The sequence below is a fragment of the Pangasianodon hypophthalmus genome, chromosome 26 (assembly GCF_027358585.1).
Source record: "Pangasianodon hypophthalmus isolate fPanHyp1 chromosome 26, fPanHyp1.pri, whole genome shotgun sequence".
NCBI lineage: Eukaryota > Metazoa > Chordata > Actinopteri > Siluriformes > Pangasiidae > Pangasianodon > Pangasianodon hypophthalmus.
The window spans coordinates 16,833,454-16,855,751 of record NC_069735.1 but is presented as its reverse complement, the minus strand read 5'-3'; the positions used below and the strand labels follow the sequence as shown (position 1 = coordinate 16,855,751).

General features: G+C 41.6%; 3 protein-coding genes and 1 long non-coding RNA gene across 4 annotated transcripts in view; 2 read left to right on the top strand and 2 right to left on the bottom strand.

Moving 5' to 3' along the window:
- Window positions 1–2,840: 2,840 nt before the first annotated feature.
- Window positions 2,841–6,552, bottom strand: LOC128317531 (GTPase IMAP family member 9-like). The gene is made up of 2 exons (XM_053229755.1): window positions 6,408–6,552; window positions 2,841–4,362 (listed from the first exon to the last, which is right to left on the bottom strand). Exon 2 carries the CDS (start codon window positions 4,358–4,360, stop codon window positions 3,677–3,679), a length of 684 nt encoding a protein of 227 aa, XP_053085730.1. The 5' UTR covers window positions 4,361–4,362; window positions 6,408–6,552; the 3' UTR covers window positions 2,841–3,676.
- Window positions 6,553–9,875: 3,323 nt separating this feature from the next.
- On the top strand, window positions 9,876–14,104 carry LOC113537431 (claudin-4). Its single transcript, XM_053229996.1, has 2 exons — window positions 9,876–10,015; window positions 10,845–14,104. Exon 2 carries the CDS (start codon window positions 11,023–11,025, stop codon window positions 11,692–11,694), a length of 672 nt encoding a protein of 223 aa, XP_053085971.1. The 5' UTR covers window positions 9,876–10,015; window positions 10,845–11,022; the 3' UTR covers window positions 11,695–14,104.
- On the bottom strand, window positions 11,516–17,891 carry LOC128317554 (uncharacterized). Its single transcript, XR_008301048.1, has 4 exons — window positions 17,483–17,891; window positions 17,050–17,185; window positions 14,111–14,210; window positions 11,516–11,656 (listed from the first exon to the last, which is right to left on the bottom strand). It is a non-coding gene; the product is annotated as an uncharacterized LOC128317554 (long non-coding RNA).
- Window positions 15,413–22,298, top strand: part of slc25a10b (solute carrier family 25 member 10b) — a 16,522-nt gene continuing 9,636 nt past the window's right edge. The window contains exons 1-2 of the mRNA XM_034300235.2: window positions 15,413–16,174; window positions 22,051–22,170. Coding sequence (XP_034156126.1) covers window positions 16,085–16,174; window positions 22,051–22,170 — 210 coding nt within the window. The 5' untranslated portion in view covers window positions 15,413–16,084. The remainder of the gene's footprint in view (window positions 16,175–22,050; window positions 22,171–22,298) is intronic.

Genomic DNA, 22,298 nt, shown 5'->3' with positions numbered 1-22,298 from the left:
CACAGCTATGCTACATGTGACATTATGTGGCATGTGTGCGTGTCTATCTATCTATCTATCTATATATATATATATACACATATATATCAAATTCAGACCTGGACAATCAACAGACAGCACACAAGAACTGAAAGGAGAAATCATTAAGTCACTAAGTGATTCTACTCTGTAAAACTGTAGTCAGGCTGCATTCTGGTAAGATAGCAACCAAAACAACACAAGATACTTCAGGGAAACAGGGGGTGCTTTCTACCAGAAGGATGAAGACTATGAAAACACTGTAGATATTTGAACATAATACACCCAACACTTTCTGGCTGTACTGAAATAATTGCAGCAAAATTTTTTATTATAATTTTACTATACAGTAGATATTATTTATAGAGCACATGAACAACTGCCTACCGCACACAGGCATCGGCGTAACCTTCATATTTCAATATTATTCCTTTTTTAAGTCATAGTTAAGATTTCTCAGTTGGCCAATGAAAGGGTGAATTTAAATATTGAGATGTGGTCTGAGCTTTCTTGAGATTAATAAAACAAAGTCGGCATGACGTGAATGTTCACGCAATCATGAAAACAGAATCCATTGTCTTTGCACTTTTACTACAGATTAGCTATTTATACTTCTTTCCTTCTTTTTTATATAGTTTCTTATAGTACAGTACAGTACAGTACAATATTTCAAGGCAATTACATGAGGTATTCTTGCTACTTCAAATACTTATCAAATTCTGTGATATTCTAGGATATCCTTTAAACTTGACAGGAATTTCAGTGTGTAATTGAGATAAACTTGACATAACTATACACTACTTTGCACCTTGACCTGGGCCTAATTCTTAAGTATCAGTCAGAAAATATTGTTTTGGGGAAACCACCATTCAGTATAAACATACAGACTGTCATTACTATTTAGATTGTTACTATTCACACCCCAAACAATGGAAACACTCCACGCCTTGTTGATAACTGAGCTGTTTTCCAGTAAAGCATTTTACTTTCACTTTTATTTTCACAGCCAGTAATTATCAGAAAACTAGGTTCAAGGTTCAGAAAACTATTAATTCAGTTTGAGATTTTCATTTTTTTTTAATTTTCTTTTCTTTATTAAAGCTATGTTTAAAGTGCTACTAAGCCCTGACCTGAAAACAACACTGAAATCAGTCAAATTATGTAGACACATTGTTAATTTATTTATTCATTTGTTTGTTTGTTTGTTTGAAATAATTTAGATGTTGACTGGAGAAGTAATCACACATAAAAGTCAGACAGTAAATGTCTAATTTCCATATTGTGCTAATCTGAAGGTTTTTTTGGGGGGGGATATTAATTAATTATTAATTAATTATTAATTCATATTGAACCTGCTTTACACAATATAATGACTATAAAATTACAAGAAGGCCCAATAACAGAAGGAGATGGTGTACTGTACAGTCTCCTGTGGACCACAAAGAAATTGCCAAGTGGTTTTTACAAATGGACGAAAATATATACATTTAATAATATTAATAATATATCAATTTAAAAATCTTGTAATTTTACAAGGACAAAAGAAAAACAAACTGCGACATGCAAGGTTAAATTATCAGGAATACACTTGATCATCATCACTAATATTAGCGACTTGCAGTAATGATGTAACAACCTGACATGAAGAACGAAACATTTCTGAATATGTGACAAACATTTTTTTAGTTTCTCATAATAACATAACCTCAGGCTGCAGACAGTGCTAGGTGCTAGCTTCGCTAGGGTCTTGGATGAAAAATGAACAGGTCTATATCAGAAAGTTCTAACATATTTTGTATTTCATATTGATCGATATAAGAGAATGTTGATGAAGGTAATGTGAAGACAAATACAAAACAATACAGAATGAAGTGAAGACAATTCTGATGTTTTTTTCGTGCTATGACACATAAAACCCATTTTTATCCAAAGTAATTTATAAGTGAGACAATTGACACTCCACCAGAGAGCAGATCAGCCGAGGGTTTAGTGTCCCCATAGTGTCTCTGTGGTAGTCCTGGGATTTAAATTCACAACTTATAGGTCACTAACCCAGAACTGTAACCATGTCCACCTTTAAGCAGTTTAAGCAGTCACTTAGGTCTTATATTGTAATAGCAAGTAGGATGTAGCTTAAGGCCCCGAAAGTTTTTGAAACATTCCTGACTGTAACCTCTAAATGACCTCTAATGATGCACTCAAGCTTATAATTTTTCTCTAATAACATCAGTAGATTGCTAACCTGACTCAGTCATGCAGGTTTCTCCTTTACAACATCATGGAAATCAGGAGGCCATGGAGGCCACTCAGGTGCTTGTCCAGTTCCTTGTCATCTTAAGATTGGACTACTGCAACTAGCTCCTGGCAGGAACTCCCCTATGTGCCCTCTGACCCCTGCAACTAATCCAGAAAGTCTTGTTTCCAATCTCGCCAGGTTCTCCCAGACCATCCCATTCCTGCATTTCCTCCACCAGATTCCAGTAGATTTAAAATACTGATGTTTGCCTACAAAGCCAAAAATGGACCAGTGCTCATACAGTATGCTGCACCAGTATATGGAAAGCCATGTTGTCCTTCACTATCTGCTGCCTGCCTTTCTGGAGGGTCTTTTTCCACTTTTGAAAGGTTTTTATTGTTCTTTTCTTTGTTGATTTGTTGATTTTATACAATCATATTTGCCCTTTTTTGAGTAATGCCAGTAATTCTAAAGTTAAATCAAGGCTGTTGTATCAGCACTGCTAACACATAGCATATAACATATTAGATAAATATAGAAAACACAAGATCTATTGTCAAATAATAAAACTTTATTAGTTTCACCCACACACCATTTACAATATGAATGATTTATAACAAAGATTTTCATAGCAGCCATTTAGACAATTTTCCTTTAATCTGAAATTGAAATCTCTCTGAATATCCTTCATCCACTATTGATTCAATAAAAAGTTCATAAGATAAATGTAGATACATATAAAACTCTTTATGTCTTTATGTCTGAGCTACTGATTACCACTCAAGATAAAAATAGAGAGAAAAATAACTGTGTTATAGAAAATAATTAATAACAGCCCAGTAATATGAAAAAGGAAACAAATCATTCAAAATAATTTCAGTTGCACTATAATGTTTGTCCACTACCCACAGATCATATTTTTACACCACAGCACTGTTGATATCTGGATTGTGATTGGTCAGAAAGTATTGATTAATGTACTATAACTGCAGCTCTGACAGTAGTGCAGCTACACATCACAGGTTTATAGTAATGCACTCATTCTAATATGTTATCGTTTCTATAATAACAAATTAATTAGTAGGCACTTGAATTAACCTAACCCTGTTTTCACACTAGTGAGTGGGAAAGCAACAGCTGATCGTGTATTTTCTATGTACGTGTAAGACACAGAGCCGTGATTTCAGCGACAGTGGCAACAAAGAAAGCAAATTTTATTTATTACATTGAGAAAAGGTGGACGTGGTGAATTGTTGAGATGGTGAAGTTTTCTGTAAGGAGCGTTGTAACACTCCGATGTAAAGCTGTAACTTTAGGTTTTCTGACATCTTCAGGACAGAGGAGTTTACGCTTTGTGGTTTCTTGGTAAAATGATGAGCTGCATTTTTTTCTTATTTACAACACATACAGACTTAGCTTCCACTATTTTTTGATCAATGCTAAAGCAACTATCCCAGCAATACCTGCAGCACCTGCAACAGCAGCAACAACAGTTTCAAACGTTTCACCAATATTAATACGTCTTTGAACCTCCTTGTACATCTTATTAGTGTAGTACTTCCCTCCATTCATCAAAACCATGTCATCTATCTTCTGCATCAGCTTATCGACCTGGGAACGACCTGGGTCATTGTTGTTAAATGCATGATAGCGATTTCCACAGGTGTTGAGCAGTCTTCTCAGTTCAGGGCTCTCTCCCAAAAACTCCTCTAGTGTCCTCTCTCCAAGCTGATCAGTGTGAGTGAACAGAACCATGGTGTAGAGCGAGGCATCGTCTTCAAAGTTCTCCTGAATCCACTTCACTGCGTTCTTCTCCTCCTCTGTGAATCTGCCCAGTTTGATCACCAGCAGGAACACATGAGGACCAGGAACTGACAGGTACACACACCGCCCTATTTCTTTTTTCAGCTGATCTGGGGTCAGTGATGTGTCAGACATGCCAGGTGTATCAATAACCTTGATGTGCCCAACTTCTTTCACATCACAGTTCTTTGTCACCGACTGAGGAGAAGATTTCACTTCAAAATAGTTGCCATTAAGGATGGTGTTTCCAGTAGCACTCTTCCCTGATCCAGTCTTCCCCAGGAGAACAATCCGCCGTTCCATTGCTAATGTAAAAATATACAACAACAAAAAATAACTGCCTTTAGGTAATAAAAACATAATCATTTAGTCACACTGCTTGTATCTTGGCCATCTTATTCCTTTATTGTGATATTCAGTGATGAGGTCACTTTGAAAGTACAATCCTGTTATCCAAATGAAAGACTGAAAGTAGATTATTAATTTAAAATAACAACAGATGGTTTTCAGTAAGTCATTAGAATGTCCTTAAAGTCCTCATGCAATTAGCATAGGTACTAGTTAACCAGATTTTATAAATACTGTAAGCTAATTCTATGCTAAAATTAAGTCAACTCTGTTATTTTTCTACTCAAATAAGAGCAATGGTTTAACACATTTTCACAAGTCCGAATCTCCAATGATACCACGGCCATCTGTGCCCGACAGCCAAGCGAGCGAAATTAGCCAGATTGTTAATTGTACTTCATGTTCCTCTTATTATTCTGTTCTGTCTTTATTACAAAACTATTCAAACTGTAAAAGTTCACTAAGACACATCAAGCCAAGTGAACACATGACTTCCAAAATCTCAGAACCACCATCCTGCTCACGCTACACGACTTTAATCACTTATGATCAGTTGTTTTGTGGATGAAGTGCTGTGCACACTACACCATCTACACCTGGAGGGAACGCTGACATGTGCCTGATCCCCAAATCCGACTTCATACATCCCCCCACCCCCAAAGAGTGAGAGTTGTCACAACAATACAATATTTAGCACGGAAACAATAGAAAAGAGAAAATTATGGAGGAAATCTTGGTTGTGGAGATGAACAGTGAGAATTGTCTGTTCTGCAAAGAGAAGGTACACTGCATGCTATGTGCAGCCATGAATCATGTTATGTTTTATTTTGTGTTGCTAACAACCATTTGGGTATGGCATGGAAAATTTTTTTTAATAAAAGTAATATTATTGTGTGTACACTTTGCCCTCATGCTCCCACATATATAGATGGATGATAAACTGGATTCAGGGATCTGCGGCACATGAGAGCAGGTGAATTTGATTTCCCATGGGACTCTCATTGCTGTTTCTCAGTGTAGTCACCAAGATCCAAAATTAGTTAACGACTGGGAGGTCAGGACTAAAGCTGTGTTGTGTGCACAAGGCTTTAGTCAGTGTGTGTATGCTGCAAAGATAGATGGGGCTTTCATGACTGATTATGCACATGGGTGAGTGCTAGCAAACAAAAGAATGGAGGCTTGTAAGATAATATCTTGGCTATATATCACTGTATTTGCTTTCTGTACTGAAAACAAGTTCAGCTCAGGTTATGCCCAAACATACTCGAGTTGTTTACAGGGAATATGAGCAGCAGCTACAGAACACACAGTACACTGTAAATCAGAGTTGGAATGTTATGCCACAATATTTTTAAGCCACAATTAAGATCTTTTTGCGGGCAGCTGATGATGATTTAAATGACCATAAGGCAAAATGAAAACGTAGGCCATACAGCAGTTAGACAATGTGCTACACACTGATTCCGAACACTGTAGCACCAGAATTACAGTCTGCTCATTTAACAATTGGTTTCATTTAAAATAAAAAGGTTTTTTTTCAGTTATTACAAAGTACTGAATAAATAAACATGATCTTGATTAAAAAAGAGCTGCTTTATGTAGGAACTTAGCGTAAAGCTTAGAAGAGGAGATAGCGCTGTGTGTAGATAAAGTGCAGTGTGTATCCTGTGTTTCAAGTTGTCTTCTGCAATGAAAAGAAAGTTACAAGATTGTCCTTTACTGACTGCTGTTCTGTGTCACATGATCATATATATCATGATAGAAATTTAAATTTTTCGGACATCTTCAGGAAAGAGGAGTTAAGCTTTCTCTGTAATGTAACTCTCGTATTTAATGTGGATGAAATATGAAAATATAAAATAACCATAAGGCAAAATAAAAAAGCTGGCCATACAGTGAGGCCAAGAATATACTACCAGAATTACAGTTCAACCTTCAAAATGCTGAGCAAATAAACATGATGTTATCTTGACTAAAAGAGCTGCTTTATGTAGGAACTTACCGTAAAGCTTAGAAGAGGAGATAGCGCTGTGTGTAGATAAAGTGCAGTGTGTATCCTGTGCAGTTGTTTTCTGCAATGAAATGAAAGTTAAAAGATTGTCCTTTACTGACTGCTGTTCTGTGCCACATGATCATACAGTCCACGTCATGGGAGAAACCACACCTTATTCGTACAGATTCTTGCAACAGAAAGCGTCTCTATCCGTCTATTCTAAATCCTTCCTTCCTGCTATAGAGAATATCATACTGCCATACTGTATGTGGCTTTAATATTTGAATATAAAAAAAAACAAACCATTTTTTTCATATGTTTATTTAACTATATAAATGGAGTTATTGATTTTTTAGATATGCTCCATATTTATCTCACAAAAACAAAATACTTACAGAGAGGGAGGAAAAGATTTGGAGAGAGATTCATAGTGTAAGCATGTAGAGTAAGACAAACCTCTGTAAGTGCTTACACTTTCTTTTAATTAGCCTGAATTAGCTGCTCTACTGTAAATACACTATTGTTTATCTCAGTGGCTAGAAATAACACATAGCCTTTTCGGTCACAGAAGATAATCATGGCAAATCAAATAAAACTAGTTTAAGACCAATTTAAATGATTTAACTGTTATGTATAGTTATTTGTTATATATATGAAAAGTAATATTTTAATTTAACATTTTACATTTTACGCTTTTGTATTCCCATTCTCCACAGATGACATCTGGCACGTTCTTGAAAATGTAAACTATCATAGTGTCTCTTTTTGACCTTGACCTTGCCTAGCATTTCTGGATTGTTTGCTTGTCATCAAAGCTGCAATAATTTAAAAGTAAATGAGCTTAAATTTGATATTTAAGAACTTTTTCAGAAATATGTCGGATTTATTCAGTTGTATATTATGGTTTTTGTTGTATATGTATATGAGCTGAATATGACTTTCTACCTTGTTAGTACGTAACACTTTTGCTTTAAGAAATGAACCCTGATCACTTTTTGGAGGGCTTTTTATTGCGATCGGCTGCTTGTTCCATTGCTGCACGTTAATCTTCATGATTTTTAAACATCTGAGGTACGACTCTTTAAAACGTGATCGAGATCAATCATTATTCTACCACAGTGACTAAATCATACTGCAGCTATTCTTATTGCTCGGCTTCTAACCTGTGCTTCCTAACAGTGTGGAATAAACACATACCACGAAGAACGGAATATTTATGGAAGTAATATAACGCCGTGTGTGTTTCTATTATAGTACAATACTGAGTTACAGGGTGGTGTGATGAAGCAGGTTTAACACCCCAAATTTGATTATTTTTCTTTATAGTACAGAGCTGCCGAATTAATTTTAGCCCTGTTTCCCCAAGTTGTATTTTTTTGTATTTCCCATTTAATGTACTTTTTTAACCTGTCTAGTTTTCAAATTATCCTAAAGTTTACTTCAACTTGATATTTTTTTTATCCTCACTGTGAGAACTGACCCCAAGTCTCAGATTAAACCCACATTAAACCTTTCTGCATTCCACGAATGTAGCAAGTGAGTTTTGTTGCGATGTGTGGGGCTGAAAACAAGCAGCACGCTAAGCCGTGCTCGTGATATCCGAGGTACTGTGGATGACCCACCTATAGCAGTGGGGGAAGGTCCAGTGTAAAGTGTATGACTCCGCCCATCAAGGGCGCACAGGAAGCATTCTGTAGCAAGGAGGATCAGCAGCACTTTCAGACCTATGTTACACCAAGTACACTATATTACCAAAAGTATTCGGTCACCTGCCTTGACTCACATATGAACTTAAGTGCCATCCCATTCCTAACCCATAGGGTTCAATATGATGTCGGTCCACCTTTTGCAGCTATTACAGCTTCAACTCTTCTGGGAAGGCTGTCCACAAGGTTGAGGAGTGTGTTTATAGGAATTTTTGACCATTCTTCCAAAAGCGCATTGGTGAGGTCACACACTGATGTTGGTCGAGAAGGCCTGGCTCTCAGTCTCCGCTCTAATTCATCCCAAAGGTGTTCTATCGGGTTCAGGTCAGGACTCTGTGCAGGCCAGTCAAGTTCATCCACACCAGACTCTGTCATCCATGTCTTTATGGACCTTGCTTTGCGCACTGGTGCACAGTCATGTTGGAAGAGGAAGGGGCCCGCTCCAAACTGTTCCCACAAGGTTGGGAGCATGGAATTGTCCAAAATGTTTTGGTATCCTGAAGCATTCAAAGTTCCTTTCACTGGAACTAAGGGGCCAAGCCCAACTCCTGAAAAACAACCCCACACCATAATTCCTCCTCCACCAAATTTCACACTCGGCACAATGCAGTCCGAAATGTACCGTTCTCCTGGCAACCTCCAAACCCAGACTCGTCCATCAGATTGCCAGATGGAAAAGCGTGATTCATCACTCCAGAGAACGCGTCTCCACTGCTCTAGAGTCCAGTGGCGGCGTGCTTTACACCACTGCATCCGACACTTTGCATTGCACTTGGTGTTGTGTGGCTTGGATGCAGCTGCTCGGCCATGGAAACCCATTCCATGAAGCTCTCTGCGTACTGTACTTGGGCTAATCTGAAGGTCACATGAAGTTTGGAGCTCTGTAGCAATTGACTGTGAAGAAAGTCGACGACCTCTTTGCACTATGCGCTTCAGCATCCGCTGACCCCTCTCCGTCAGTTTACGTGGCCTACCACTTCGTGGCTGAGTTGCTGTTGTTCCCAAACTCTTCCATTTTGTTATGATAAAGCTGACAGTTGACTGTGGAATATTTAGGAGCGAGGAAATTTCACAACTGGATTTGTTGCACAGGTGGCATCCTATGACAGTTCCACGCTGGAATTCACTGAGCTCCTGAGAGCGGCCCATTCTTTCACAAATGTTTGTAAAAACAGTCTGCATGCCTAAGTGCTTGATTTTATACACCTGTGGCCAGGCCAAGTGATTAGGACACCTGATTCTGATCATTTGGATGGGTGACCGAATACTTTTGGTAATATAGTGTATATGGCCAGCCATGTTGTCCTTCACTATCTGCTACCTGTTCTTTTTAGCCTGCTTCCCATATATCCTCAATTCCCAGCTTGTTCCTCCACATCTTCTGGATGCACGTGGTCTCTGTGGCATCGACCCCTCAATTATGATCACCTGAAGGGGCCCAGGCTGAATAGTTTGTTGAAATCCATAATCATGTAGCTAATCTCAATGTATGAGACATCTTTAATTCAGTGTCTGCTACATAATAAATAGTGTGAACTGCAAATACACAATGGCCGACTGTCTTTCTGGAGGGTCTTTGTCCACTTTTAAAGGGTTTTTGTTGTTCTTTTCTTCACTTGAGAGAACTGGTGCATTACTGCCACATGTGGGTCGCTGGTCTGCCTGCGAGTGTGTGTGTGTGTGTGTGTGTGTGTGTGTGTGTGTGTGTGTGTGTACGCATGCTTACATACATGTGTGTGAGATGGTATAATTCAGCCAAGAGCTGTTCTCCTCCTACATCTTATGAACAAAGAGGCCGTTTTTGGATAAAGCAAATGAAACACTCACACACACACACTTCAGACCCACAGAAGCACATCTTCACCCTGCCATCACACACAAACAACACGAACGGCTTAACACGCTGGTTTGGTAAGTGTTATTGTAAGATTACAGTTAATAAAAAATTGATTGATAGTGTTACAGTCATAGGCTATAATATTGCATATATAATATTGTATTTAAGTTTTTATTATTTGTACCTATAGTCACAATAATATTAGCTTCAGAGCTAAATTGTGAATCTGTGTTCAGTCTTATGGTATAGTGGAATTGTTTAGTAGCACAGATATTCAACAAACATTTGTGAAGGCCCAGCTACATAAAATCTGCAGCTTACAAACATCCAGATTCTCGACTAACATGACTGAAAAGCGATTCGTTTCTGATGAAGTTTTGACTAGTGCCATGGACTCTGAGCAAATGAGACATGTTCAATTTGATAACTGTGAATTTATCTTTACATATTCAGTTTTTGTTGTTGAATTTATAAACAAGTCATGCCGTGAGACCGCTTATCAGACCAAAGAAGGTAAATAAAATGAAAAATCTCTTTAAAAAAAAGAAAAGAAAAGAAAAAAAAAAGATTTTTGACCTGATTCTTTAGTCATGTAGCTAGTTTTTGGTCTGATGAGCTGCCTTCAGCTAAATCATTTACATAACTGCATGAACTACAGCTGTTTTTTTCATAAGTTGAACATCTCTGCTACGATACTGTTTTCTGGAGTACTCAAGTCAGTCTACTGTATACTGATTAAACATAAACATATCCACATTGTAGTAAAAAAAAGCTTTATGGATGTTTGTAGAGTGATAGGAGTAAATGTGTATCATGAATATGATTTAAAATGACTATTTTAAAATGGAATTCTGTTATTGTTTCTTAGCAGTAATAGTATTTTCTGTGCTTTTTCCCCCACAGTGCTGTAACTCCATCTTCTTTCCTTTCCATTTGTCCAGTTTTAGTGAGTTCTAAAGAAATTCTTACAACAGAAATGAACTTACAGACAAACTAAACTGACTTACGGAGGGAAAATTAACGGCAATTTCAACTTTATTTAATAATTTCAATCACATAGCTCGTTGTTGTTAATCGGACAATGCCGACTACAGGTCTCCAGGTCCTTGGTTTTTTGGTTTCGATCGCAGGATGGGTGGGCGGGGCTTTGGTTTGCGCTACCCCGTTTTGGCGCGTATCAGCTTTCGTCGGAGATGAGCTTGTGGTATCTGAGGTGCTGTGGGAGGGGCTGTGGATGACCTGCCTGTCACAGTTGGGGAGGATCCAGTGTAAAGTCTATGACTCCGCCCTCGCTCTATCAGGCTCCACCCAGTTTTGCCGCGTGATGGTCATTTTGTCTCTCCTCCTCGGATTATTCGCTCTACCATTGGGTGCGATTGGGATGAAGTGCACGCACTGCCTCGAGGGTGCGCGTGATGCTAAGGCTCGCCTGGTGCGTACGGCCGGTGCCATCTTCATGGCGGCCGGCGTGGCTTTCTTTATGCCCGTTTTCTGGACCACCTTCGCTGTGATTCGGGACTTTTACGACCCAAACGTGGCACCACCACTCAAGCGTGAGCTAGGCCCTGCCCTGTACCTCGGAGGAGGCGTGGCCTTTATGATGCTGGTTGGAGGGGTCATGCTGTACCAAGGAGGCTCCGCCTCTAGTGTGGTTCCAACTAAGTCAACTTTTGGCAAAGGGGCGGGGCCAGCCAAGGACAATCCTCACCCCACAGCTACGGCAGAGGGGAAACAGGACAAGGCTTATGTGTGAGCAAGGAATCAGGATTGTCAAGTTACCAAAAAATAATGCAGAAAATGAGCGAAATTGAAAATGATGTTAAAACAAACAAGAGAAAATATCTGGGCTTCAGACATGCTAATTAAATTCAGCAATAAAAATTTTAAAAATGTAAAAAATGACAAAAAAATCATATGATTTCCTGGAGCACTGAATACAACCTGGTGATCTGGTTTTATTATGTTGATTATAATCTAATTATAATAATCTAATCTGTGTTAATAACTATTATGTCAGATTTTGAAAACACTTACAGATTAAAGTGTGTTTTTGGTGGATATAGTAATTTTAAATTGAATGATCAAATATAAATAATATGGAGCATTGTTAAAAATAAACATTTTATATATGTTGATTATTTCTTTATGATGTTATTTTATTTCTGATCATTCCTTTTGTGTAAAAATAAACACTCTTCTTGATAAACATGGACTGTTTAACAATAAAATGAGGTCAGCGCCAAATCATTTCCAAGATTTTGTGCACGTAAAAAAACTGTTTGTGGGCTGCTTGTGCACGCATGGCATGTGTGTTGTGTGTGTGCGTGTGTGTGTGTGGGGCGGTTGTACGACAGCACACTGGACACAATGGCCATCTGTGTGTGCAGCTGTTTCTAAGAGCCTCTGATGTCATTATTATGGTGAAAATGTAAATTATGGAGCCTAAACTCCAACCCGTTGCATAATCATCACAGAAATACAGTCACATGGACCTAAACATTGAAAACTGAATGTCTCTTTAGAGTTGTCATCACCTCCTTCAATGGGAGTCATAATAAAATCAAATCAAATCAAATTCCGCTCTTATCCCAGCAGCATTTCTCAGGTTAGTAGTTTGTAATGAGTTTATACTTATGTCTTATATTGTACATTGTGCGTTTTATGTATTTATTTTCATTTCTTTATGTGTGGAGTCCTGTCTTGTAGATAGCTTTTGGGGCACGGTGACTTAGTGGTTAGAACGTTTGCCTCTCACCACCAGGGTTGGGGGTTCGATTCCCGCCTCCACCCTGTGTGCAGAGTTTGTTTGTTCTCCCTGTGCTTCAGGGGTTTCCCCTGGGTATGCCAGTTTCCTCCCTCAGTCCAAAGACAAGCACTGTAGGCTGAGTGGCATCTCTAAATGCCAATCAGGCATTTAGACTGGGGGCAGTCGTGGCCTAATGGTTAGAGAGTCGGCCTTGTAACTCGAAGGTTGTTGGTTCGAGTCTCAGGTCTGGCAGGGATTGTCAGTGGGGGGAGTAAATGACCAGCACTCTCTTCCACCCTCAATACCACGACTGGGGTGAGACCCTTGAGCAAGGCACTGAACCCGGGTGCCACAGCAAAAAAAGGCTACCCACTGCTGTGTGCGTGTGTGCGTGTGCGTGTGCGTGTGTGTGTGTGTGTGTGCGCACGCACTTGGATGGGTTAAATGCAGAGTATAGGTCACCATACTTGGCCACACTTCACTTCACTAAATTGTGTGTGTGCGCGATTGTGTCCTGCGATGGGTTGGAACCTGTCCAGGGTGTCCCCTGGGATTGGCTCCAGGCTCCCTGAGACCCTGTGTAGGATAAGCTGTGGATGATTGGATGGAAATTTAAATCCCATTTCTAATCTGCAATACTCTGTGTGTCCACACGGCGTCAGCATTAATCAACTGAGTATTGAAACTAGTCATTATGACTCAACTGTACCGATTCAGATTCAGTGCAGTGGAAGGGTGTAAACAACTATTAGCGTGACTGAATCAATCCAAGTGTCTGTGTTTACACACTTCCAGCCCTTTATTACAAGTGTTTATTGTCTAGAAACAATATTAAATTCATTTGTTACTGTGTGTTTCTCTCTGGGTCTTCACACCTCTCCGCTAATTTCAGTCGCAGTAACTAATTTATAGTTACATCTAATGTTGTGGAACGTCCTTGAAACAAGTTTCGTTCCTGTTCTTTTTAATAAGACAATAAAACACTGATAAGACAATAAAACACTACCGAGAAACTGCAAAGCGTAAACTCCTCTGTCCTGAAAATCCCAGAAAATGTAAAGTTACAGTTTTACCTGACTGTTACAAAGTGCTGACACTGGAGACTGCTTCCTGTGAAACCCATGATTTGCAGCTGCACTACTGTCAGAGCTGCTGTTATAGAAAATGAATCAACACCTTCTGACCAATCAGAATTATTCTAAGAGTACTGTGGTATAAAAAAGATGTGTACTTCATGTCCTCACTGTGTGACCGAGTTCATGTTCTTTATTGTCCCTCGTGATTGAAAATTCCTCGTACTGTACCATTAAAAGACATGAATTAGGACCGGAATGTTTTTGCCTTGAATGTGCATTTGCATTTGCATGTGTATGTGTGTGTGTGTGTGTGTGTGTGTGAGCATTCCTCTATACTGCGTACATACATGGCCTTGCACTATCTTCTTCTTGGCAGAGCTCACTGCATTTCACGCCGGTCACTCCTTTTAAAGCAACTTCACGTGTTGTCTCGTGAAGGGAAAAAAACTAATAATAAACACACAAGATTGACAATCATGTGCTTACATACAGGTCACAATGACAGGACACGCACACACACACACACACACACATATATATATATATATATATACACACACACACGCACACTGGAATAACCGCTTAGCATTTATACCATAAACAATTAAAAAATGTCAGAGCAACAGCAAACAGCGTTAGCATAGTAACAGAGTTAGCATAGTAACAGTTAGCATAATAGCAGAGTTAGCATAGTAACAGAGTTAGAATAGTAACAGAGTTAGCATAGTAGCAGCTGCAAGTGTCTGTGAAATACAACAGAACCTGACTAAACGTTCTCCTCACTGTTTATGAAGGCAGTATCCTTCTGTCCTGCAAAGAAATTGCTCTTATGCTTGTTCTGAAACTTTTATATTTAAGCAAATGTTAAATGTTTGCTCAATGTTTGCTATTTTTTGCCACTCAGGACATTTCAAGGAGCAATAAATACATAATAATAATTATAAATAAGTAAATTCAGTGTTTTCGTGTGGGTGGTAACAGATCATTTTTTTGGTGAAGTTTGGGGTTGGGTATTTACATACACTGCATCTGGCCACTGGGGGAGTTATTACAAAGAGTGCTTGGGCCCCGTACATCGCTGCTTGCAGCTACATTTCTTTAATTTCATCGAAGGAGGCTCTGGTGGGTTCTGGTGGTGTTTAATAGGAACCTTTTCCCTCTAGGAAAACATTACGACAGTTCCCATTAAATAATTAGATATTGTTTCAGTGTGGGGCAGTCGTGTAACCCAAAGGTTGTGGGTTCGAGTCTCGGGTCCGGCAGGGATTGTAGGTGGGGGGTGAATGACCAGCGCTCTCTCCCACCCTCAATACCACGACTGAGATGAGACCCTTGAGCAAGGCACCAAACCCCCAACTGCTCCCCGGGCGCAGCAGCAAGAAAAGGCTGCCCACTGCTCCGTGTGTGTGTGTGTGTGTGTGTGTGTGTGTGTGTGTGCACTTGGATGGGATAAATGCAGAGCACAAATTCCGAGTATGGGTCACCGTACTTAGCGACTGTTGCAGCCGTATTCCGAATACGATGTTTATATGCATCCAGGCATCAGAATATAATAAAACTGGAATATTCCAGTACATTGCCTTAATCTGAATTAGATGGTGCAACCGGATCGCAGTGTTTACATGACTCAGTCCTAATCAGAATATTGTCTTAATCTGAATCGGATCGCGGTGTTTACATGACTCAATACTAATCAGAATATTGTTTTAATCTGAATCGGATTGTGGTGTTTACATGACTCAATACTAATCTGAATATTGTCTTAATCTGAATCGGATTGTGGTGTTTACATGACTCAGTACTAATCAGAATATTGCCAAATTCGGATTAATATGAATACTGATGTGCATGTAAACGCTGATGTTTCTCAGTATGGCGGAACTTTGAAGAGGTTTGCGACTCTGCTGCACAACTGTGCCTCTTGCCCTTTAAGAAATCGTGAACGGAACGTCTGTGAAACCGGAAGTAAGGAGGTCGCGCGCTGCAATGCGGAAAAGAAAAGCGCAGCTCGCGGGTGAATTGTTGTTCGTGTTAAAAGAACGTTGTAACAGAAGCGCGGCGGTTGTGAAGCTTTCACACACAAGCGCACGTACACACACCCGCACACACACACACACACACACACACGCGCGCGCGCGCAAACACAAAGGGGCAGTCCCTGAGCGCGCGCCGGTTATTGGCTGTCTGTGAACTTTGGGATGAGATGTCGCGTGAGCAGCGGAACCGCAGCGCTCGTGCCTTCACTGACGACCGGCTGGACTGAGGAGATCACCGAAATCGCTCTCCATTAGCTCCTTTTCGGCGGACACTAACCGGAGAACATGACGGAGAAGCGGGTCTCGCGCTGGTACTTCGGCGGCATCGCCTCGTGCGGAGCGGCGTGTTGCACGCACCCGCTGGACCTGGTCAAGGTGAGGCGCGCGCTCTGCAGCCGGACTGGTTGACCGGTGTAACGTAAGACAGCTCGCGCTTGTGTGTGTGTGTGTGTGTGTCATGCAACATCAGTATCTACTGATTTCTCAGCGTAGCAGCATAAACCTGCCTCGTGTCAGAGCGCGTGAGACTTTTTCATCACAAGTGTCCATGTTAGTGGAGAGCAGCATGACACAGCGCCGCGTTATGGAACGCCATAGAGTCCAAAAGTGCTGAAGTGTCTGAGGACTTGAGCACGAGTCACGTGATGTTAATGCGTAAGCGTTATCTAGAATCCTCGCCGCTCATCTTCTTGTATGTGCAGCTCAGACCTCGCAGCCTTACGTTCGCCAAAACGTCGAAAGAAAGGTCATGTGACTCGCCGTGTTAATGGACGTTTGTCGAGACGCTCAACACGTGAGCGACACGTCTGCATCGTGTGAGCGTTCTTACGTCCAGACTACGCCGCTCATGTGTTTGCTGCAGACCTACTAACGTCAGTTTTATATTTTCTGCAAGAGCTCGGCATTTTAACTTCAGTTATAACCCAAAAATATTGCCCCCCCTTCCCTCCTCCCCCTTCGACCCTCCCCTCCCAGTACCAGCAGATGAGCTAACTGACGTATGACGACAGTCAATTATGATTGGATGACACTTGCGTAGGTGTTTTGAACTCTCTCCCATGTTAACTGGAAGCCCCGCCCCCTTCCCCACCAATCTCGCATTACGATTGTGTCAACAGGTTTCTACTCGATTTTCTCGCTTTGAAGAAAATCGAGCTGACACGGCGCTCTCGCTTTGTCTCGCGGAACGATGGAAAATGTTTCGAGTTTGTTCATTAAGAAATAAAACACGTTATCCTGTTATTACTTACGTTACAGCAGCTATAAACAGTCGTTCTCTCATCAGCCTCTCGTTTTCTCCTCTCTCGTAGACATATGACATAGCTCGTCATGTTTCCAAAAACCCAGAAACTGTTTACTGATACAGAGTGCTGAAACTGGAGACTCCTTACATTGAGGTTAAATAAACATCTTTGTACAGAATTAAATTAGAAATAAATTTTTATCAATGTTGAAATTAACTGACATTAGACAAGTACGTAGTTAACAGCTCAGCTTAGTTAATTAGCAGCATACGTCTTGCTGGATTCATTTTTTATAGTAACATTGGGTAAAAATGCTACATGATAATTCTTTAAAATCTGAAGTAAATGAAAATAAGAAATACAGAGTGATCTTGTTATATAACCATATTCAAAACCTTCTTATTACAAATTCACTGTGTAAGTTTGTTGTATTTCTTACCCAGTTGGCTTCCCATATTCTCTGAACAGCACTACAGTATCACACCTGGTCTCTCTGCGTCTCTCACTGTCTCTCACTGTCTCTCTGCGTCTCTCACTGTCTCTCACTGTCTCTCACTGTCTCTCTGCGTCTCTCACTGTCTCTCACTGTCTCTCACTGTCTCTCTGCGTCTCTCACTGTCTCTCACTGTCTCTCTGCGTCTCTCACTGTCTCTCACTGTCTCTCTGCGTCTCTCACTGTCTCTCTGCGTCTCTCACTGTCTCTCACTGTCTCTCACTGTCTCTCTGCGTCTCTCACTGTCTCTCACTGTCTCTCTGCGTCTCTCACTGTCTCTCACTGTCTCTCTGCGTCTCTCACTGTCTCTCTGCGTCTCTCACTGTCTCTCTGCGTCTCTCACTGTCTCTCTGCGTCTCTCTGCGTCTCTCACTGTCTCTCTGCGTCTCTCACTGTCTCTCACTGTCTCTCTGCGTCTCTCACTGTCTCTCACTGTCTCTCTGCGTCTCTCACTGTCTCTCACTGTCTCTCTGTGTCTCTCTGCGTCTCTCACTGTCTCTCTGCGTCTCTCACTGTCTCTCTGCGTCTCTCACTGTCTCTCTGCGTCTCTCACTGTCTCTCTGCGTCTCTCTCTGCATCTCTCACTGTCTCTTTGCGTCTCTCTCTGTCTCTCTCTGCATCTCTCACTGTCTCTCTGCGTCTCTCTCTGCATCTCTCTCACTGTCTCTTTGCGTCTCTCTCTGTCTCTCTCTGCGTCTCTCTCTGCGTCTCTCACTGTCTCTCTGCGTCTCTCTCTGCGTCTCTCACTGTCTCTTTGCGTCTCTCACTGTCTCTCTGCGTCTCTCACTGTCTCTCTGCGTCTCTCTCTGTCTCTCTGCATCTCTCTCTGCGTCTCTCACTGTCTCTCTGCGTCTCTCACTGTCTCTCTGCGTCTCTCTCTGTCTCTCTCTGCGTCTCTCACTGTCTCTCTGCGTCTCTCACTGTCTCTCTGCGTCTCTCTCTGCATCTCTCACTGTCTCTTTGCGTCTCTCTCTGTCTCTCTCTGCATCTCTCACTGTCTCTCTGCGTCTCTCTCTGCATCTCTCTCACTGTCTCTTTGCGTCTCTCACTGTCTCTCTCTGCGTCTCTCACTGTCTCTTTGCGTCTCTCACTGTCTCTCTGCGTCTCTCACTGTCTCTCTGCGTCTCTCACTGTCTCTCTGCGTCTCTCTCTGTCTCTCTGCGTCTCTCTCTGCGTCTCTCACTGTCTCTCTGCGTCTCTCACTGTCTCTCTGCGTCTCTCACTGTCTCTCTGCGTCTCTCACTGTCTCTCTGTGCCTCAGTTACTCGTATTAACGTACGTGTGTACGTATTGATGATACAGTGTGTCTCGGGTTTCGTCCTGATACTCTCACAGGAACATAAGTGTGGACATGTCACACCTCGATCCTTTTAATGTCAATACGACTCACGTCAGCAGGAAACTCGTCAGAGATCGAGGTTGTGTAAACATGTTTAACTGTAAACTGAACAAGAACCTTGGGTTGTTGTGAGATACAGATATGAACAGAGAGAGACAGAAAGAGAGTGAGACAGGTCAAGAGAGAGAGAGAGTGAGACAGGGAGAAACACAGAAAGAGACAGAAATGGAGAGAGCCACAGAGACAATGAAAGAGACACAAAGACACAGAGAGAGAGAGAAAGAGAGAGAGAGAGAGAGACATAGAGAAAGTGACAAGTGTGTGTGTGTGTGTGTGTGTGTGTGCAGCAGAGAGAGAGAGAGAAAGAATGTGTGTGAGAGAGAGAGAGAGACAGACACAAAGAGTGAGAGACATGGAGAAAGTGACAAACAGCAGCAGAGAGAGAGAGAGAGATTATATACGTTTATCTACAGTTCTGAGAAACGTAAAGAAACGTTTAGAGACTGTGAACTCTGCACAGCTGCTGACGCAGCACACGTCATTACACTCTCACAGGAAATTTCCCAGTTTTGCAATTTTTCGTGCAGTCACAGTTACCGTAGAGAGTGACAGATGTCGTAGTGTTTGACTCCACCCCCACCCGGAACTTTAGAACCACACACACACACACACACACACACACACACACACACACACACACTGGGCAGCTCATGTGAATTCCTGTGTTATATAAACATTACTTATATGAACTACATTATCTCAACACTGTAACATGGATATGGGTTCTCTGGGTTCTGTGTGTAAGGATGACATCATGATCCATGCTCATCTCACTGTGGTGTGAAACAGCAGTGTGTGTGTGTGTGTGTGTGTGTGTGAGAGAGAGAGAGAGAGAGAGAGTGTGTTAATGACACAACCGTTTTCACATAGACACACTATAATTACAGTGAAGCACGCACATTTTTTCTGTATGTGCATGCATGCAGGGTGTGTGTGTGAGAGAGAGAGAGAGAGAGAGAGATATGGCACATGCTGGGTGTGTATGAATGGGGGAAATATGTGTGCAGCATATGCACTCTGTGTGTGTGTGTGTGTGTGTGTGTGTGGTTTGGAGGTCAACAAGTGTGAGAGAGGCAGAGAGTTTAAGTGCTAAGAAGGACAATAATTACATTTTAAATGACTGCCTTCTAAAACACAATGTATTATTACACACACACACAGAGAGAGAGAGAGAGAGACAGAGAGCAACAGAGAGGAGAGAGAGAGAGAGAGAGAGAGAGAGACAGAGAGCAACAGAGAGGAGAAAGAGAGGCATATAGACAGAAAGAGAGAGACACAGAGACGCACAATTCTGCCTCTGAGTTGCAGTTGGCCACTTTGGCCTCGTTCCAGTCAGCACACACACCCACACCCACACCCACACACACGTACTAATCACTTGTGTCTTACATTCTCACTATATCGTGTGTGTGTGTGTGTGTGTGTGTGTGTGTGTGTGTGTGTGTGTGTGTTGCACGTCTCTCACCCCTGACGTGTCGGTACCTGCATGTCCTTGTGCACTCCACTGTAATCTGTGCAGGTGAACAGATCTGAACAGTCAGGAATCTTCCGGAAATAAAGCGCCGTCGAGTTTCTCCGTAGCGAGTGTGATTTAGCGATGACGCTAGCTGACTGTGAGCTGTGAGATTGTTAAATGACAGTAGCTGCTCCTATAGGAACCAGCGGCCATCGTTTTTAAAATCATATTTAATGCAGACGTTCTGTGAGAGGAAGCACATTACCCACAATCCTTAGAAAACTACTGTAGTGCGTAGTGATGTCACACTCACGCTGCGTTTTAGAGTAAATTAGCCAGGCTAAAACGACTGAAAGATGAGCGATATAAAACACTACGATGCTTATACACAACACTATACTGTAATTACACAACACTAAACTACACAAATGCTAACTATGAGCTCAGAAGCTCATTCCCTCGTAAAACCCTTGATGTGTTTTTTTTTCTGATTTTGTAAACCTTTTTTGCTTTGAAATATTTATTAGAAGACCGTGGTTCATGTCGTAGCTCGTTAGTTTGCTTCTTTAAAGCTTTGTTTCATCACTTTCTCTAACGTCTGTGGAGAAATGATTAAAAAATATACTTCCAGAAGTGTGCTGGTATGCGCTGTTGGCCGTCGGCATTCAAAGTAAGTGTGTACGTGTGTGTGAGTGAGTGAGAGAGAGAGAGAGAGAGAGAGAGAGCTGTAACCTTTATACTGACTGAATGAATGAAGGATAGAGGGAGAGAGGGAACAAAGGAGAGAAAGAGAGTGTGTGTGTGTGAGAGAGAGACAGATGTAACCTTTATACTGACTGACTGAATGAAGGATAGAGGGAGAGAGGGAACAAAGGAGAGAAAGAGAGTGTGCGTACGTGTGTGTGTGTGTGTGTGTGAAATAGAGCTCTGTGTGCTGACTGGAATGAAAGAGAGAAAGAGAGTCTGGAGCAAGACAAAAGGCAGCATGAGGGAGAAGCAGAAAGAAAACAATTTGGGTGAGTTGTGAAAAGTGTGTGTGTGTGTGTGTGTGTGTGTGTGTGTGTGTGTGTGTGCGCGCTTTTAAAGCAACAGCACAGATCTCACGTACAGAGAGACAGACAGATGGAAGGGAGCAGGAGACTCACACAACATACAAGCACTGGTCTAATTCTCTACTAGCGCTTTTATTTCTTATTAAAAACATTAAAAGACAGCGGTGACTCTGCGTAGAAAAGGCCGTCCCCCAAAAATCCCGTTTGAATTCCGCTTGAAGTTTGCCAGAAGTCGTGCTGGAGGTTTAGAAGACATGTGGAAAATGTTCTCCGGTCTGATGAGACCAAATCTGAACTTTTTGGCCTCGGCAGAAAAGCACTATTCTTGGTGGAAACCCAACACTGCTGATGAGAACACCAGGTCGCTGTGAAGCATGGTGGTGGGAGCATCATGCTGACAGTCACACTCAGCCTGTTGCTCGCTTCTCTGTCTCTTTAATCGCTCACTGAACTTTAGTGGACGGTCTTCTGCGTTACGTGATAGAGTTAATGTTATTATGCGAGATGTTCGGACATGATGCTGATTGTTCACACACTCTGGGTTCTTCGAGGAATATGTGTATTTATCGTGTTTCAGTCATGATATTGATGATGTTTTTTTTCTCAGGTGCACCTGCAGACGCAGCAGGAGGTGAAGATGAGGATGATGGGGATGGCGATGCACGTGGTGAAGCACGACGGCGTTCTGGCGCTCTACAATGGCCTCAGCGCCTCCCTCTGCAGACAGGTGCGCACATGGATGTGTGTAGGTGTGTGTGTGTGTGCGTGTGGGTATGTGTGTGTGCGTGTGTGTGTGCGTGTCTCCGTGTGTGTGTGTGTGTGCATGTGGCTATCAGGTGCCATAAATAATGGCCA

Coding starts and splice junctions, on each gene's coding strand:
- LOC128317531 (XM_053229755.1), bottom strand. CDS start 4,360: ATGGAACGGCGGATTGTTCTCCTGGGGAAGACTGGATCAGGGAAGAGT.
- LOC113537431 (XM_053229996.1), top strand. CDS start 11,023: ATGCCGACTACAGGTCTCCAGGTCCTTGGTTTTTTGGTTTCGATCGCA.